This window comes from Anguilla anguilla, chromosome 3, assembly GCF_013347855.1.
Source record: "Anguilla anguilla isolate fAngAng1 chromosome 3, fAngAng1.pri, whole genome shotgun sequence".
Classification (NCBI taxonomy): Eukaryota; Metazoa; Chordata; class Actinopteri; order Anguilliformes; family Anguillidae; genus Anguilla; species Anguilla anguilla.
In genome coordinates, this window is record NC_049203.1 from 5,489,697 (window position 1) to 5,507,546 (window position 17,850).

A 17,850-nucleotide genomic window follows, 5' to 3' on the forward strand; every position below is an offset into this window, starting at 1 on the left:
AAATGCACCACATTAACTTTTTGAAAATTATTTAACTGGATAGAGAGTGTGGATGCAGGGTCAGCCTTTTTTTAACCAGAATAGGGCATCACCTGCTGCACTGTGTTCTATATGCTGGACATTGATTTTTATTTGATTAGAGGAGGGAGTGATGTGTCTAGCTCCACATCCATTAGCAATGCTGGCTCCTTGATCGTCATTGCTGGTCAGACATAAGTTTGATCAGATCATACATAAGCCTGCATGGCTTCTGTGTGTATATGTGTGTGTGTGTGTGTTTCTGTGTTTCTGTGTTTCTGTGTGTACATGTGTGTGTGTGTGCATGTGTGTGCTTGTGTGTGTGTGTGTGTGTGTCTGTGTGTGTGTGTACATATTTGTGTTTTGGACACAGACAAGGCAAGAGGCAGTTGTGATGGAAAAATGTTTGTATTTGACATGAAAGGAAAAAGGCGGTGGTAGAAACATGTGCAGAGAGTTTTGGTGGGTGGGGGGGGGGGAGGGGTGTTTGGAAGCCATGCCGGGGTGTTGTCTGTCTGTTCTGTGAGGGGGTGGCAAGGGGAGAGGTTAGTGAGTTATGAAACTTAGAACTGCCTCTATGGAGGTCAGGCAGCCCATGACCTACAGTAGTGCCGCTTTCCCACAAAAGCTAAAGCCAGTAGTGTAAATGGGTGAACCCACATTATCTAACCCGGGCTCGGGACCCTGATTAAGATTGAGATTTACGCGAGTTCAATATGGCTCTACTTCAGTACGAAAGGAAGAACACAGGTCAGGCTGCTCTACAGAGCACAGTTTGCCAACCAATCCTCAAAATTACATTGTTTTTGATATCCAATCCATTCATTGCTCTAATCTAACACTTAATTTTGTCAGCAGCAGCCATACCTCCATGCACTCTGCTCCTGCCGACTGGCTGATGCTAAGCAAGTGTGGGCTTGGTTAGTACTTGGATGGGAAACCACCAGGAAATACTGAGTTGTTGCTGGAAGTGGTGTTGGTGGGCCAGCAGGGGGCAATCTTCCCTCTGGTCAAATAAACCCCAATGTCCCAGTTCAGTGACAGGGACACTGTGCTGTAGGAGATGCCGTCTTTCGGATGAGACATCAAACCGAGGTCCTGACTCACTGTGGTCATTAAAGATCCCATGACACTTATCGCAAATAGTAGGGGGTTCCGCGGTGTCCTGGCTAAATCCCAGATCTGGCTCTCGGAACTTGCCACTAGAATCATCCCGTGATTCAATTGCCTAAAAAAATGTTCTCTTCCTCTCCACCTTTGCTAGTGTGTGGTGAGCTTTCTGGCGCAAAATGGCTGCCGTGCATCACCTAGATGGATGCTACACATTGGTGGTGGGTCAGGTGAGTTCCCTGCATTACTGTAAAGCACTTTGAGCATTCAGAAAAGTGCTATATAAATGCAAGGATATATATATATATATATATATATATATATATATATATATATACACACACATATTAATATAATTTCATTTTTAATTTTCTATTATTCTCAGGTAATTCTGGTTTTCCTGAACTTCTGTCATCTGGAAACAAGAAAAAGAAATGGCCTAATAAAAACCCTTTACTTCTTTGCTATTCAGTTCAGAACCATGGACAGCTCAGTGGAAAGTTCATACTGTGATGTCACAGCTCCCTGTAATCTTGAGTAAGCCATAAGAAGATGATTACACTGAGTACTACTGCCTCACTTTATAAAAACACAAGTGAATTAAATGTTTAAACGTTTACATTATCTTTTATCTGAATGTGATTATTTTAACCTAAGGTGATTTCCATGGCAGTTAAGAAAGCTTGATACACATGGACTGTGCAGATTTAGCAGGAATTCACGTTTAACAAGATATAGATATCCCACTACTGACTAAAATATAACATGGAGTGTGCCTGGGTCAAGGGAATCAATGATACATTGTTCCATTGTGCCATGCTGGATGTCATATAGTAAAATAATGAATCAACATACAGAATATTGGATAGATGTATTGTGTGAAAAAAAAAAAAATGTTATGTTCCTCTCAGTGATTCTTAATATTTCAAAAGCAAACACTGGAAATATGATTTTAAAATGACTTGAAATTACTTCTGGATGCTCTCGCCTGTACGGTTAACACAACAGTGCTTTGACTGTAATTTTAGACTGCACTGAAACCAAGCCGGGGTATCTAATAGTAAGTAAGTAGTCCTGCCATTTTAAATGACTTCAGTTAACTACTTCAAACTTCCTGCATGATTGCAAGCAGCACTTTCCTTTAAAAATCTTAGCTGTGCTGGTTGTGGTGCCAGGAAGGGTGGTGGTGTTCTGTCCCTCCAGCACCCAGGTATTCCAGCAACCTGGGAGAGCTGCAGGTCCAAGGACAGCACAGGCCCTTCTCACAGGCAGGGGGGCAGGTGTGGCTCATTGTAATTAGGCCAGCTGCTCCTCATTGCTTAATCAATCATTATAAAAGGGCTTTACTCTCAGGTGTAAGGAGCATTTTTTCCTGAATGGTTGCTGTTGTGCTTGAAGTTTTGTTTGTTGTGGACTTTTGGCCCGGTGGGATTTTTTTTAATTAAATGTTTTCTGTTGTTTTTCAGTTCCTGGACTAATATAAGGCACAGTATATTTATTTTTACTTCATTTTTAATGTTCACCATGTGATACAGTGGCCACCCCCAGCACTGCATCAGAAGGGTTATAAGGCTAAAGGGATCATTAATAATAGTCATTGGATACTAAACTTTATTAGGGATTAAATCAAACTGTTTATATTTGTACAATGTTTAAACACCTGTTTGACCAACATGTCAAATGTTGTTTTGAGCTCAGTGAAAGTTAATGAAATGGCTAAAGAAAGATCATGATTAAAAAGATTTCTGACAGCCGTCTGAAGTGCTGAGAAATGTAGAGAGAGAGAGGGAGAAAGGAAGAAAGACATAGAGACAGAGAGGGAGGTACCAGGTGACGTATGAAAGGGGCGCATACAGAGGAAACCACAAAGGCTGAGCACAGAGGTTTTGTTTTGAGTCAGTGGCCTGAGAGTCAGACTGAGCCACAGAGAGAGAGCAGCACCTCCAGCATTGTGCAAAAACCCCCCTCAGACCAGCCAGCACGTCTCAGAGCGTGATCTCTAGCGCGCTGTCATAGGGAAAGAGGTTATAAACAGGAAACAAAAACATTAACAGTCTATAGTTAATACTGACAATGCCCCAGCCGCAACCCTCAGTGCTACATGGAAATTAATTTGCATTGTTCATTAAAACCCAAACAAACAAACAAACAAACAAACATACACACACACACACACACACACACAAACTCACACACACACACACACACACACACACACATACACACACACACACACACACACACACACATACACACGCACACACACACACACAAACAAACACACACACACACACACACACACACACACACTCACACACACACACACACACACACATACACACACACACACACACACACACACATACACACGCACACACACACACACACACATACACACGCACACACACACACACAAACAAACACACACACACACACACACGCAGGCACGCACTCTCTTCCCCCTCAGCTATGCACTCACACCTTGTCAGTCAAACCCTCCCCCCCCCCACCTCCTCCATGATACAAAGATAGTTTCATGTGAGTCCATTCTGCTTCACACCTTACTGAGCACATGCATTTATGAAGAACGCTGCTCGTACGGAATGAGAACACTCATGTCCCGTGTCACCACAGCTGGTCACATGACCATGGAATCTAACATCAGGGCGGGATAAGGAGGGCAATGATCAAAATGTTTGTGCTGAAAAAACTTCATCAGTTCAGTATTTTTTATGATTTATTAAGTGTATATTTTAATCTTTTAATGTTGTGCACTTCACTGAGCATTTCACGTACAGTGATATTCAACATTACATGCACTTCCTCAAGAATTTGAAAGCTGAAGAACACGTCTAAAACAACATAATCAGTCCATTACTTTATTACGCTTAATTTCATAAATTATCATCATCATAATGACTGGTTTGTAAATAATGTAATGACTATGTTGTGCTCCTCCCTACTGGTAAAACTCTGGACTACACACATTGTAAAAGAAGGTTATGATGACCTTGCTGTACATCATAATGCAACTAAGAATAAACAGCATAACACCTGCAAATGATAATGCATGTAAAATATAAAATTACATGAACTAATTATAGAGAGCAATACGGACCTTTTGTCCCTGCAATTTATGTACTATAAATTGTACATTTGACTGGTCTGTTGCAATGGAAAGGTGGTCTGAGATGTAAAGTTGTTTGGAGCGTCAGTGTGGTTTCAGCGCTGAGCGAGGGAGGAGCTGCAGGTCAGTCTTCCTATGCAGCTCTGGTCTGTGTAGAGCTGAATGTATTAGGCTGTGAGTGGAAAATAACTGGACTTCCCCTGTCACCACAACAGAGCAGTCTGAAACAGACAAACACATTTTACTTGTAATGAAAGAGAGAGCCGTGTGTAAAAGCATTCAGAAACAATAAGCAGTGCAGTGACCTCAGAGCAGGAAGCATATCAGCCAAAGGTATCTGTCCAAGTGACCTTTAAGGCCTCCCTTTTGTTATTTTAGGGTCATTGTTTAATATTATGCTGTCAAAACTAAATACTTTATAGATGCAATTCCAGTCTGGGTAAGGGCATTACTCTCTCCTTGTTCTCTAGATTATCGGCCCCTGTGAACACCTGACAGGCATCTCAGCAGGAAGTGCATGAACATGTGGGAGTCTGTTCATGGTCTGTCCCTGTACACAGGAAGGAATCTGCCACTGAGTCATTGTGTCTGAACATGTGCCCAGTTGTTCTAAAATGTGCAGCACAGCATCAATAACTGAGAACACGAGAAAGCTGTCGCTGTGCATACAGGAAGTGCTTTTGTTTCTGAAGGTACAGGGAGGGCTCTGCTAGCAAGAGGCCTAGCCTTCAGAAAGCATATCCAGCTGATCAAAAGCATGCAGGAGAGTACCCTAATCCACAACAAGGTTTTCTCTGGCTAAGCAGTGGCACACATATCGGTAGATGTGCCAGATCCAGCCCTGGTATGGATGTCCAAACATATCCATGTGGAGAAAATTTTTCAGTAAAATTTTAAATGACAGTATTGATACAGTAAGATGCATTGTGATAGAAATGTATCTCATTTATAGACACTGATTGTCTGATATATGGAGTCATTTTGTCGCCAGTGTTAGCCTAATAACTCCAGTAGCACTGCCTGTAGACTGGTAATGTATGCAAAGCAAAACTTACCCATCACTGCAAAGGAGCTACAGACACAACAGTTAGACGCGCCAGAGGCATTTTAGCACAACGTGCTTTGGACAGATAAAATGAGAGCTCTTTGGCCACAACAACCAAAGATACATTTAGAGAGAAGACTTAGAGAGCTTGGGAGTGGATCTATTTTGCTTTGGGGTGGTGTGGTAAAACTCTTAGGCAAAAATAGAATGACTGTTAGCTCGCTACAAGAGGCATTTAGAAGGTGTGATTTCTGCCAAATAAGGTATTACTAACCGCTAACTGACAAGATCGCCAAATTTGTGCGCATGTTACATTTCAATCTGTTAAATTCAGAAAATGTAAAGCAATTGTGCATTACAGTTTTAAAAAAAACATGTCATGTTTGAGTTTGTACCCTAGAGATGTCGTGTTAACTGTATTGAGCTTTTTTTTATTTTTTTTACGAAAAGCACTTTACAGTTGATCCAGAAAGGACATTATGATTCCGTCTAATCAGTGAATCACTGCTGACACATTAACAGTCTGCCCTTGTTTTGAAGTCCTAATGTTTCAATCTCCCATCTTTGTATGATATCATTCAGCAGACACTTACATAATTTATCCTGTGCACACAGTTGAGTTTTATACAATTTAGTATATACTGAAGTCACTGGGGTTAACAACCTTGCTCAATGGAACTGGTATGGTAACACTTCCTGCCCCTAACCAATGTACTACACCACTGCCCCAAACCGACTCAACACATTGAGGACCATTTATCAGACACTGTCTGGGAGTATACGGTACAAGTTTTACTTTGTGTATTTGAAAAACAGCAAAAATATAAGAACAAGCACAGCTCTTGGCAAATCCAGTAAATGTGACATCATTTACAGTCACATGGTATGAACTCTAGTGAGGGAACAGTTTGATCATTCTTATGACAAAGATACATTTCTACGGAAAGCTTCACTCGCGGTCTCTAAATCTCGTATCGGAGTAAACCGTTTCTTTCTCCACTTCCCTCTTGTTCCTCCTCACTTTGGGGTTCTTGGCGGTGAAAGTCAAAGCAGCGTAATTCATTGCTGCCTCTTGACTCTAAAAAGAAAAACATGACACAGCACATATGATTACGCCTCATTCTGATAATAATTTATCACGGATATTCATCTCAGAAATTAACTTTATTTATTTATTTACTTATTTATTTATTTATTTATTTATTTAGTTACTTATTTTTATTAGTTAGTTAGTTAGTTAGCTAGTTAATATTCTAACCTGTTTGCTCGCCATGTCTTCAACGCTCTCCTGGTTGTTTGATGCAGCTCCTGTGTCAGTAAAATGAAAATGCGCATAAGCCGCTGGTGAGTGTAAGAAATTAATTACTCAGTTTATGCTCTGACTTTGAATGGTGTACAATCAAATAAGAAAGCTGTTCTTCTTTTTGTACTTCTTGTTCCAGTTCTTTTTTATGTTCTTTTTGCTCTGTCTCTTTTCTGGCTACTCTGTAAAGTGCCTTTGTGACAGTTCTCTGTAAAAAGCGCTACAGAAATAAAATTGTGTTGAATTGCATTCTTTTTCTTCTTCTTATAATAATAATAATTATTATTATTGTTATTATTATTATTATTATTATTATTATTATTACCATTATTGTTACTATTAACCATGATATTCATAGCAGTCGTAGCAGTTCTGCTAGTAGTATTTCATATAGTCAATTATATTCACCACAGTAGGACCGTTAGTTGCTGCTCAGAGAAGGAGTATATCTGAAGAATGCAGCTATTATATCATCACCAGGGAATCAGGATAGGCTTCAATGGAGATTACTTATCACTTGAAAAGTATTTCAATTCATTTGGGATGCCAGTTAATTCTGCTTATTCCGCACTCAATTGGAATCATTATCAGAAGTTGAAGTGTCATAAATTCAAGAGGCATCTGAAATTCTTCTACATGCGATACGTACATGATGTGCATGTATCTAAAAGCAGTGGGAGACGGTCACCTGCACCAACAGAGTAACTTCACCCGACGTTGTTTTATAGAACTGGGACTGTATATGAATATTTCTGCATGCTATTAATGAAATGGCCTTACATGTGGATGACAAAATTGTTGTCAAATTTTGAAAGCCAACTACTTTGCAGTAAACACTTTTTTTACGGCCGACATTCTTTTCTTGATTCTGCGCCCATTAAGATATTGAGTATTTTTACGATCTTGCATGTTTCATACTAGTCTGATTTTATTGAACAAAAACTTAACTGCAAATGTGTTGTACAAGATAATCATGACATATACCGCACATTGATAACTTTGTCTCTTACCTTTGCAATTCTCACAGCTTTTTCTACTGTTCAGAGCCAGGACAATATTTAGGATCACGCTCAACATCAAAGCTCCAGCCAAGCAATATAGAGGAAGGGCTTCATTTCCTGACATTTTAAAAGCAAAAGTTAGTAAACACCCTGCATGAAAAATATTAATAAGAGCATATGAAGACATTGACAGGAACACCTGTGCAACAAACTGATCAGCATGAGAATGAAAACGAGGGAAGGCAAACAATTTACAACAATATAGACATGAATTAGAAAATGTGAAACAATAATCCACTAATATCAGATGAAGTCTGTATGCTCTAATGGTTTAAATGATTTAAAACATCAACAACAAAAAAAAAGCATGAACAAAGAAAATACTTTTTACTATGTGATTGCCTTTTCTCTTACCCTTAACATCCAGCTTGGTTCCGTTCCCAAACAGGATCTCCCCACAGGTGGCCACAGCACAGTAGTAAGTCCCAGCATCAGAGGAGCTGAGGTTCCTCTTGGGGAAGTTGTAGACACAACTCTGTGTGGGAGACACAGCGCCAGAGCTCATCTGGCACTCATCACTCCTGGTTCCATGGGTGGAAATGATTCCTGGAGGGGACTCTCCTGAGCCCTGTCTGAACCAGTACACACTGTGTTCTCCTGCACAGGTCTCAGTGTGTACTGTACACTGCAGAGTCACAGAGTCTCCTGGCTGCACTGACTCAGAGTCGGGCTGCTGCAGTACTACTGTCCTGTTGTGTGACTCTGAACCTGAAGAATTTTAACAATTAATAACATAACAGGACATATGCTTGGACTCAATCATTATATATGTGCTTTGCTACAGTTATTACCATGATTAACACAGTATTGAATCTAGGCCGTGGCTGAACTTCACAATCTGGATTAGTGACCAATGCATGCAAAACTGCCTATTTGTCTATTTGTGATGTTTCATTAAAGACTTTAGAAAATCATAATGCAAATTTACAGTGTTTGGCTTAACATGCAATGTCGTAAACAACAGTATACCGTAATATATTTTAACATAGCACTGATCCAATACATGAACACACAACACAGAGTTTGGCTAACCCTACCCTAAAAGAAAGATCTGCTTTCCTAGGATAATTTAAATTCACTTTTAAAAAGCATATTCCAGATGTTTATTTATTTATAAAAAATAACACTTTTCTGCAATATTTCACTGGTATTGTGCCAGTGAGCAAAGTATTTTGTTGCAAGCCTGTAACTAGTGTAAAGCATCATTTTAGGTTCATATTTACCCATCACCATTAAAGTTGTTCCATCTCCAAAGATGGTCTCTCTGTAGGGCATCATAGCGCAGTGGTATGTGGCTGAATCTGATGGCTCTACTCGTGACACAGTCAGGTTAAAGCTCCCGTTTGCTGCTTTAGCACTGAGGCGCGTACTTTTCTTTTTAAACTCATTGAACAATTGAGGATCATTTTCGTTTACAACTTTCACTGCAATGTGCTGAATCTTCTGTCCAAGAGGCTGCTTATACCAACTGATATCACAAATGTTTACAGAGTAGAAGCATGGGAGAGTCACAGTGTCTCCGATCTGAGCTCGCACCAGCGTGTCAGGCTGAATTATATTCCCAAGCAGACCATCTGTAAGACGACAGAAAACAATATTTCAATGCAAATGGCAGTGTGAAATACGCAATTAAAAACCACAACAATCTCTGTATAAATAGGTCTATACAGTCCGAATGTAAAGTTATTTTGTCTGACAAGTCAATACAAATTATACACTTACAGACTTTGCTGAAAAGCACAAGAACAGCACAGAGTGGTGGCATCACTGTATCTGAACTCTCCTCTTCTGGAGACTCTCCTCTGCCTGAGACCCTGTTTGTCCTCTGCACTGTAAAACTCAAACTGTACAGATAAAAGGAGGGCTTGAGATAATAATTTCTCTTCATTCACTGAACAGTAGGAGGGCACATGTCAGGGGCAGATTTGATTGGCTGTTTAATGAAGCAAATTATTGGGTGCACAAGAGTGGTGCAAGCATCCGCTGATACACACCATCAGTGTAAAAAAAGAACACTGTTGTCATTATTTCCATCCTGCGTAATAAAGGTCAAATAATAATAGTAATTCAGTTGTTATTTACAGTGCACTAATTTGGAAGTCTTCATAATGTTTTAAATAGTCTACTTTAAGAATAACTTTAGATTGAAAATGGCACCTTAATTCGTACTACGGTTTAATATGTGTGTGTGTCCTTGTGTGTATGTGTGGTGTGTATGGTTCTGTCTGTGTGTGTGTGTGTGTGTGTGTGTGTGTGTATGTGTGCACAAGTATTTCTGGAGGTGTATGTCTCTGTGTGTGTGTGTGTTTGTTTGTGTGTTGTGTGTGTGTGTGTTTGTGTATGTGTGTATGGTTGTGTGTGTGTACGTGTGTGTGTGTATATGTGTATGGTTGTGTGTGTGTGTGTGTGTGTGTGTGTATGAGTGCCTGCCTTTGTGTGTGTGTGTGTGTGTGTTTGTGTATCTGTGGTTGTGCGTCTTTGTGTATGTAAATGTGTGTGCGTGTGGTTGTGTGTGTGTGTGTGCGTGTGTGCATGTGTATATGTGTGGGTGCATATGGTTATGTGTGTGTGTGTGTGTGTCTGTGTCTGTGTGTGTGTGTGTGTGTGTGTTTGCGTGTGTGCGCGTGTATATGTGTGGGTGTGTATGGTTGTGTGTCTGTGTATGTGTGTGTGTGTGTGTATATGTCTGGGTGTGTGTGTGTATTGTTGTGTGTGTCTGTGTGTGTGTGTGTGTGTTTGCGTGTTTGTTTGTGTGTGTGTTTGTGTGTGCATTGTCCATGGTGCTGAATTTCTCTGCTCTCTCTGGGATGGAACAGTAGGAGTCAGTGCTGCCCGTAGCTGCACAGGGCTAGGAATCTGCATTCACAGGCATTTTTGCAATTTTTCACCTTCTTTCAATTGATAACATAAAAAAGTGGTCAAGAAATGTTAGAATGGCTGATTATGCTAATTACTTCAGAACATTGGGCAGCTCACTGGAATGTTCATACTGTGATGTCACACCTGATCTTATATTGTGATTTTGCACTGCACTGAAGCTAGGACGAGGTGTCTTTTAATATGTAATTTAATGATTTCTAATTCCACACCTCATAATTTATTACTGAAATATTTTCTCATCATATAATGAGCAATGTACCAGCAATAACATACATGACGTAGATTGTCCATATCCAGGGTGTCAATGTCAGAGGCCTGAGGTTCTGTCACTGGATGACATCACAATGGCCTCATTATGGGAACTACCTCTGTTATCTCTCCTGACCGTGTTTCAATGAAGCGTCAGTTCAATCTATTTGCATTTAAACTTAGAGTATATACATTTTTTAAATATAAATACATTTTTAAACATCATAAATTAGGCTCTCAAAATACATGACATGCATGAGCAGCAATGAAACTTTTTTCAAAACGGGTTCCTTTAGTCTTTTTGCACAACTGCAACCAGCACTTTAATTTAAAACAAGCCCATGGACAGCACCGGCCCTTCTCACAGGCAGGGGGGCAGGTGTGGCTCATTGTAATTAGGCCAGCTGCTCCTCATTGCTTAATCATTATGAAAGGGCCTTGCTTTCAGGTGTAAGGAGTCTTTTTTTCCTGAATGGTTGCTCTTGTGTTTGAAGTTTTGTTTGTTGTGGACTTTTGGCCTCTGTGGAACTTTTTTATTAATGAAATGTTTTCTGTTGTTTTTCAATTCCTGGACTAATATAAGGCCAGGTGTATTTTTTACTTAATTTTTTCAACCGTGTTATACAGTGGCCACCCCCAGCACTGCATCAGAAGTGCTATAAGGCTGAAGGTATTATTAAGAAGGGTCCTTGGATACTAAACTTTATTATGGATTAAATAAATATGTTTATGTTTGTACAGTGTTAAAACACCTATTTTACCAACATGTCAAAGGTTGTTTTGAGCTCAGTGAAAGTTAATGAAATGGCTAATGACTCACCACGATTAAAAAAGCTTTCAAACTGCAAGTGAAAGATTTCTGACAGCCCTATGATCTAAGTGCTGGGAAATGTAGAGAGAGAGAGAGAGCGAGAGAGGGCGGGGGAGGGAGAGAGAAAGAGAGAGCGTGAGGGAGAGAGAGAGGGGGAGGGAGAGAGAGAGAGATAGGGTGGTACCAAGTAATGTGTGAAATGGGTGCATGCAGAGGAAACCACAAAGGCAGAGCTCAGAGGTTTTGTTTTGAGCCAGTGGCCAGAGAGTCAGACTGAGCCACAGAGAGAGCTGCACCTCCAGCATTGTGCAAAAACTCCCCTCAGACCAGCAAGCAGGTCTCAGAGCGTGATCTTTACCACACTCTCAAAGGGAAAGAGGTTATAAACAGTGAACTATAGTTCATACTGACAATGCCCTGCCCCCAACCAACAGTGCCTAATGGAAATTAACTTGCAGGGATTCTACTCTATTTGGTCACACACACACACACAGGCACGCACTCTCTCTTCCCCCTCACCCATGCACTCACATCCTGTTAGCCATCCTGTTAGCCATTCTGCTCCACACCTTACTCAGCACATACATTTATGAAGAATGCTGCATGTCCTGAATGAGTCAGCTGGTCACATGACCATGGAATGTACCATCAGGGCAGGACAAGGAGGGGAATAATCACAATGCTGTGCATTTCATGATGCATTTTGTTTGTGCTGAAAAAAACTTTATTTCAGTATTTTTATTTGACTTATTGAGTGTTTATTTAAATCTTTTAATGATGTGCACTTCACTGAGTATTTTATGTATAATGATATTCAACACTGCAAGCAGTACATCAACAATTTGAAAGGTGCACACAAGCTGAAGAACATGTCTGTAACAACTTAATCAGACAAATAAGGTGTGACGTGTAATTTCTGATCGTAGTGTCCTAAATTATCATCATTAAAATGTCACATTTACAAATATATGACTATACAAATACAAATGACTATGCTGTACTGCTCCCTACTGGTAAAACTGTGAACTACTTACATTGTAATAGAAGGTTATGATGACATAATGAAACTAAGAAGCAACAGCATAAAACATGCAAATGATAATGAATATAGATCAGAAAAGTGAAAAGTATAAGTTTATTTAAGTAAATTATAAGTAAATTATAGAGAGCAATACTGACATATTGTCCCTGCAATTTATGTACTATATTGGTACCATGGGAATAGATTTTTAGCATTTTTATTTGTGAAGATAAATGCACAGTTTTCTAAACCTCTCTTGTCTGGTCTGTTGTAATGGAAAGGTGGTCTGAGGTGTGAAGTGAATAAATTTGATCGGAGCGTCAGTGTGGTTTCAGCGCTGAGAGAGGGAGGAGCTGCAGGTCAGTCTTCCTGTGCAGCTCTGGTCTGTGTAGAGCTGAATGTATAAGGCTGTGAGTGGAAAATAACTGGACCTCCCCTGTCACCCCAACAGAGAAGTCTGAAACAGACAAACACATTTTACTTGTAATGAAAGAGAGAGCCGTGTGCAAAAGCTTTCAGAAACAATAAGCAGTGCAGTGACCTCAGAGCAGGAAGCATATCAGCGAAAGTTTTCTGTCCATGTGACCTTTAAGGCCTCCATTTTGTTATTGTAGGGTCATTGTTTAATATTATGCTGTCAAAACTAAATACTTTATAGATGCAAGTCCATTCTGGGTCAGGGCATTACTCTCTCCTTGTTCTCTAGATTATTGGCCCCTGTGAACACCGGACAGGCATCTCAGCAGGAAGTGCATGAACATGTGGGAGTCTGTTCATGGTCTGTCCCTGTACACAGGAAGGAATCTGCCACTGAGTCATTGTGTCTGAACATGTGCCCAGTTGTTCTAAAATGTGCAGCACAGCATCAATAACTGAGAACGCAAGAAAGCTGTCGCTGTGCATACAGGAAGTGTTTTTGTTTCTGAAGGTACATGGAGGCCTCTGCAAGCAAGAGGCCTAGCCTTCAGAAAGCATATCCAGCTGATCAAAAGCATGCAGGAGAGTACCCTAATCCAGAAGAAGGTTTTCTCTGGCTAAGCAGTGGCACACATATCGGTAGATGATATCATTTAGCAGACACTTACATAATTTATCCTGTGCACACAGTTGAGTTTTATACAATTGAGTATATACTGAAGTCACTGGGGTTAACAACCTTGCTCAATGGAACTGGTATGGTAACACTTCCTGCCCCTAACCAATGTACTACACCACTGCCCCAAACCGACTCAACACATTGAGGACCATTTATCAGACACTGTCAGGGAGTATACTGTACAAGTTTTACTTTGTGTATTTGAAAAACAGCAAAAATATAAGAACAAGCACAGCTCTTGGCAAATCCAGTAAATGTGACATCATTTACAGTCACATGGTATGAACTCTAGTGAGGGAACAGTTCGATCATTCTTATGACAAAGATACATTTCTACGGAAAGCTTCACTCGCGGTCTCTAAATCTCGTATCGGAGTAAACCGTTTCTTTCTCCACTTCCCTCTTGTTCCTCCTCACTTTGGGTTTGTTGGAGGTGAAAGTCAAAGCAGTGTAATTCATTGAGTCCTCTTGACTCCAAAAAGAAAAACACGACACAGCACATATGATTACGCCTCATTCTGATTATCATTTATCACGGATATTCATCTCAGAAATTTACTTTATTTATTTATTTATTTACTTATTTATTTAGTTAGTTACTTATTTTAATTAGTTAGTTAGTTAGTTAGCTAGTTAATATTCTAACCTGTTTGCTCGCCATGTCTTCAACGCTCTCCTGGTTGTTTGATGCAGCTCCTGTGTCAGTAAAATGAAAATGCACATAAGCCACTGGTGTGTGTAAGAAATTAATTACTCAGTTTATGCTCTGAATTTGAATGGTGTACAATCAAATAAGAAAGCTGTTCTTCTTTTTGTACTTCTTGTTCCAGTTCTTTTTATGTTCTTTTTGCTCTGTCTCTTTTCTGGCTACTCTGTAAAGTGCCTTTGTGACAGTTCTCTGTAAAAAGCGCTACAGAAACAAAATTGTGTTGAATTGCATTATTTTTCTTCTTCTTATAATAATAATAATAATAATAATAATTATTATTATTATTATTATTGTTATTATTATTATTATTATTATTATTATTACCATTATTGTTACTATTAACAATAATATTCATAGCAGTCATAGCAGCTTTGGTAGTAGTATTTCATATAGTCAATTATATTCACCACAGTAGGACCGTTAGTTGCTGCTCAGAGAAGGAGTATATCTGAAGAATGCAGCTATTATATAATCACCAGGCAATCAGGATAGGCTTCAATGGAGATTACTTATCACTTGAAAAGTATTTCAATTCGTTTGGGATGCCAGTTAATTCTGCTTATTCCGCACTCAATCTTATTGACTTCTGCTCAATAATTTTTTTTAAAGAATCTTGGGGTCACATTATAGCTATTTTGTCTACAATTTGGTTAGTGCCAGCTGGTAGCAAAAAAAAAATGTATGTATATATATATATATATATATATATATATATAACATTGGAATCATTATCAGAAGTTGAATTGTCATAAATTCAAGAGGCATCTGGCATTCTTCTACATGCGATCTGCGTACATGATGTGCATGTATCTAAAAGCAGTAGGAGATGGTCACCTGCACCAACAGAGTAACTTCACCCAAGGTTGTTTTATAGAACTGGGACTGTATATGAATATTTCTGCATGCTATTAATGAAATGGCCTTACATGTGGATGACGAAATTGTTGTCAAATTTTGAAAGCCAACTACTTTGCAGTAAACACTTAACATATTTTTACGGCCGACATTCTTTTCTTGACTCTGCGCCCTTTAAGATATTGAGTATTTTTACGATCTTGCATGTTTCATACTAGTCTGATTTTATTGAACAAAAACTTAACTGCAAATGTGTTGTACAAGATAATCAGGACATATACTGCACATTGATAACTTTGCCTATTACCTTTGAAATTCTCACAGCTTTTTCTACTGTTCAGAGCGAGGACAATATTTAGGACCACACTCAACATCAAAGCTCCCGCCAAGCAATAAAGAGGAAGACGTTCATTCCCTGACATTTTAAAAGCAAGATTTAGTATAGCGCTCTGCAGTAATATTAATAAGGGCATGACAAGAGATTTGTAGTGACACCTGTCCAAAGAACTGATCAGCAAGAGAATAAAAATGAGGTCAACAATAAAAATATGTCAAACAATGAACAACTTGCAATATATAAAATACATAAGCAAATGTTCAACAATAATCCAATAATATCAGAAGAAATAGTACTGATGTTCTACTGGTCGCAATGACTTAATACAACATTTATCCCTCGCCTCACAAAAAACATTAAAGAAAAACTTGAAACAATGATTTTGCTATGTGATTGATTTTTTTGCTTACCTGAAACATTCAGCTTGGTCCCATTCCCAAACAGGATCTCCCCACAGGTGGCCACAGCACAGTAGTAAGTCCCAGCATCAGAGGGGCTGAGGTTCCTCTTGGGGAAGTTGTAGACACAGCTCTGTGTGGGAGACACAGCCCCAGAGCTCCTCTGGCACTCATCACTCCTGGTTCCATGGGTGGAAATGATTCCTGGAGGGGACTCTCCTGAGCCCTGTCTGAACCAGTACACACTGTGTTCTCCTGCACAGGTCTCAGTGTGTACTGTACACTGCAGAGTCGCAGAGTTTCCTGGCTGCACTGACTCAGACTCGGGCTGCTGCAGTACTACTGTCCTGTTGTGTGACTCTGAGCCTGAAGAATTTTAACAATTAATAACATAACAGGACATGTGCTTGGACTCAATCATTATATATGTGCTTTGCTACGGTTATTACCATGATTAACACAGTATTGAATCTAGGACGTGGCTGAACTTCCCAATCTGGATTAGTGACCAATGCATGCAAAACTGCCTATTTGTCTATTTGTGATGTTTCATTAAAGACTTTAGAAAATCATAATGCAAATTTACAGTGTTTGGCTTAACATGCAATGTCTTAAACAACAGTATACCTTAATATATTTTAACATAGCACTGATCCAATACATGAACACACAACACAGAGTTTGGCTAACCCTACCCTAAAAGAAAAATCTGCTTTCCTAGGATAATTTAAATTCACTTTTAAAAAGCATATTCCAGATGTTTATTTATTTATAAAAATAACACTTTTCTGCAATATTTCACTGGTATTGTGCCAGTGAGCAAAGTATTTTGTTGCAAGCCTGTAACTACTGTAAAGCATCATTTTAGGTTCATATTTACCCATCACCATTAAAGTTGTTCCATCTCCAAAGATGGTCTCTCTGTAGGGCATCATAGCGCAGTGGTATGTGGCTGAATCTGATGGCTCTACTCGTGACACAGTCAGGTTAAAGCTCCCCTTCGCTGCTTTAGCACTGAAGCGTTTACTGTTTTTTAACTCATTGAAGAATTGAGTATCATTTTCTTTTAAAACGTGCACTGCAATGTGCTGAATCTTCTGTCCAAGAGGCTGCTTATACCAACTGATATCATAAACGTTTTCAGAGTAGAAGCATGGGAGAGTCACAGTGTCTCCGATCTGAGCTCGCACCAGCGTGTCAGGCTGAATTATATTCCCAAGCAGACCATCTGTAAGACGACAGAAAACAATATTTCAATGCAAATGGCAGTGTGAAATACGCAATTAAAAACCACAACAATCTCTGTATAAATATGTCTATACAGTCCGAATGTAAAGTTATTTTGTCTGACAAGTCAATAAAAAATATACACTTACAGACTTTGCTGAAAAGCACAAGAACAGCACAGAGTGGTGGCATCACTGTATCTGAACTCTCCTCTTCTGGAGACTCTCCTCAGCCTGAGACCCTGTTTGTCCTCTGCACTGTAAAACTCAAACTGTACAAATAAAAGGAGGGCTTGAGATAATAATTTCTCGTCATTCACTGAACAGTAGGAGGGCACATGTCAGGGGCAGATTTGATTGGCTGCTTAATGAAGCAAATTATTGGGTGCACAAGAGTGGTGCAAGCATCCGCTGATACACACCATCAGTGTAAAAAAAGAACACTGTTGTCATTATTTAAATTCTGCGTAATAAAGGTCAAATAATAATAGTAATTCAGTTGTTATTTACAGTGCACTAATTTGGAAGTCTTCATAATGTTTTAAATAGTCTACTTTAAGAATAACTTTAGATTGAAAATGGCACCTTAATTCGTACTACGGTT

The 17,850-nt window shown here is 39.4% G+C and overlaps 2 protein-coding genes across 4 annotated transcripts; both read right to left on the minus strand.

The window, feature by feature from the left end:
- Positions 1-6,084: 6,084 nt before the first annotated feature.
- On the minus strand, positions 6,085-9,437 carry LOC118223796 (immunoglobulin kappa light chain-like). The gene is made up of 6 exons (XM_035410785.1): positions 9,387-9,437; positions 8,888-9,238; positions 8,019-8,372; positions 7,614-7,721; positions 6,559-6,608; positions 6,085-6,378 (listed from the first exon to the last, which is right to left on the minus strand). Exons 1-6 carry the CDS (start codon positions 9,427-9,429, stop codon positions 6,250-6,252), a joined length of 1,035 nt encoding a protein of 344 aa, XP_035266676.1. The 5' UTR covers positions 9,430-9,437; the 3' UTR covers positions 6,085-6,249.
- A 2,864-nt stretch (positions 9,438-12,301) lies between these two features.
- LOC118223802 (immunoglobulin superfamily member 3-like) lies at positions 12,302-17,541 on the minus strand. 3 transcript variants are annotated; one of them, XM_035410794.1, is made up of 5 exons: positions 17,397-17,541; positions 16,901-17,248; positions 16,033-16,386; positions 14,368-14,417; positions 12,302-13,082 (listed from the first exon to the last, which is right to left on the minus strand). In XM_035410794.1, exons 1-5 carry the CDS (start codon positions 17,437-17,439, stop codon positions 13,065-13,067), a joined length of 813 nt encoding a protein of 270 aa, XP_035266685.1. In that variant the 5' UTR covers positions 17,440-17,541; the 3' UTR covers positions 12,302-13,064. The 3 variants fall into 3 exon arrangements, with proteins under 3 accessions (XP_035266685.1, XP_035266683.1, XP_035266682.1); XM_035410791.1 differs by having other exon boundaries at positions 12,846-14,195; XM_035410792.1 differs by lacking the exon at positions 14,368-14,417.
- Between the last annotated feature and the right edge of the window lie 309 nt (positions 17,542-17,850).

Excerpts from the sequence above, each read along its gene's own strand:
- LOC118223802 (XM_035410791.1), bottom strand. The coding sequence starts at position 17,439 with ATGCCACCACTCTGTGCTGTTCTTGTGCTTTTCAGCAAAGTCT. Across the intron at positions 17,249-17,396 it reads TGTGCTTTTCAGCAAAGTCT|ATGGTCTGCTTGGGAATATA; the intron begins GTAAGTGTATAT and ends GTCGTCTTACAG. Across the intron at positions 14,196-14,367 it reads AAGACATGGCGAGCAAACAG|AGTCAAGAGGACTCAATGAA; the intron begins GTTAGAATATTA and ends TTTTCTTTTTGG.
- LOC118223796 (XM_035410785.1), bottom strand. The coding sequence starts at position 9,429 with ATGCCACCACTCTGTGCTGTTCTTGTGCTTTTCAGCAAAGTCT. Across the intron at positions 9,239-9,386 it reads TGTGCTTTTCAGCAAAGTCT|ATGGTCTGCTTGGGAATATA; the intron begins GTAAGTGTATAA and ends GTCGTCTTACAG. Across the intron at positions 6,379-6,558 it reads AAGACATGGCGAGCAAACAG|AGTCAAGAGGCAGCAATGAA; the intron begins GTTAGAATATTA and ends TTTTCTTTTTAG.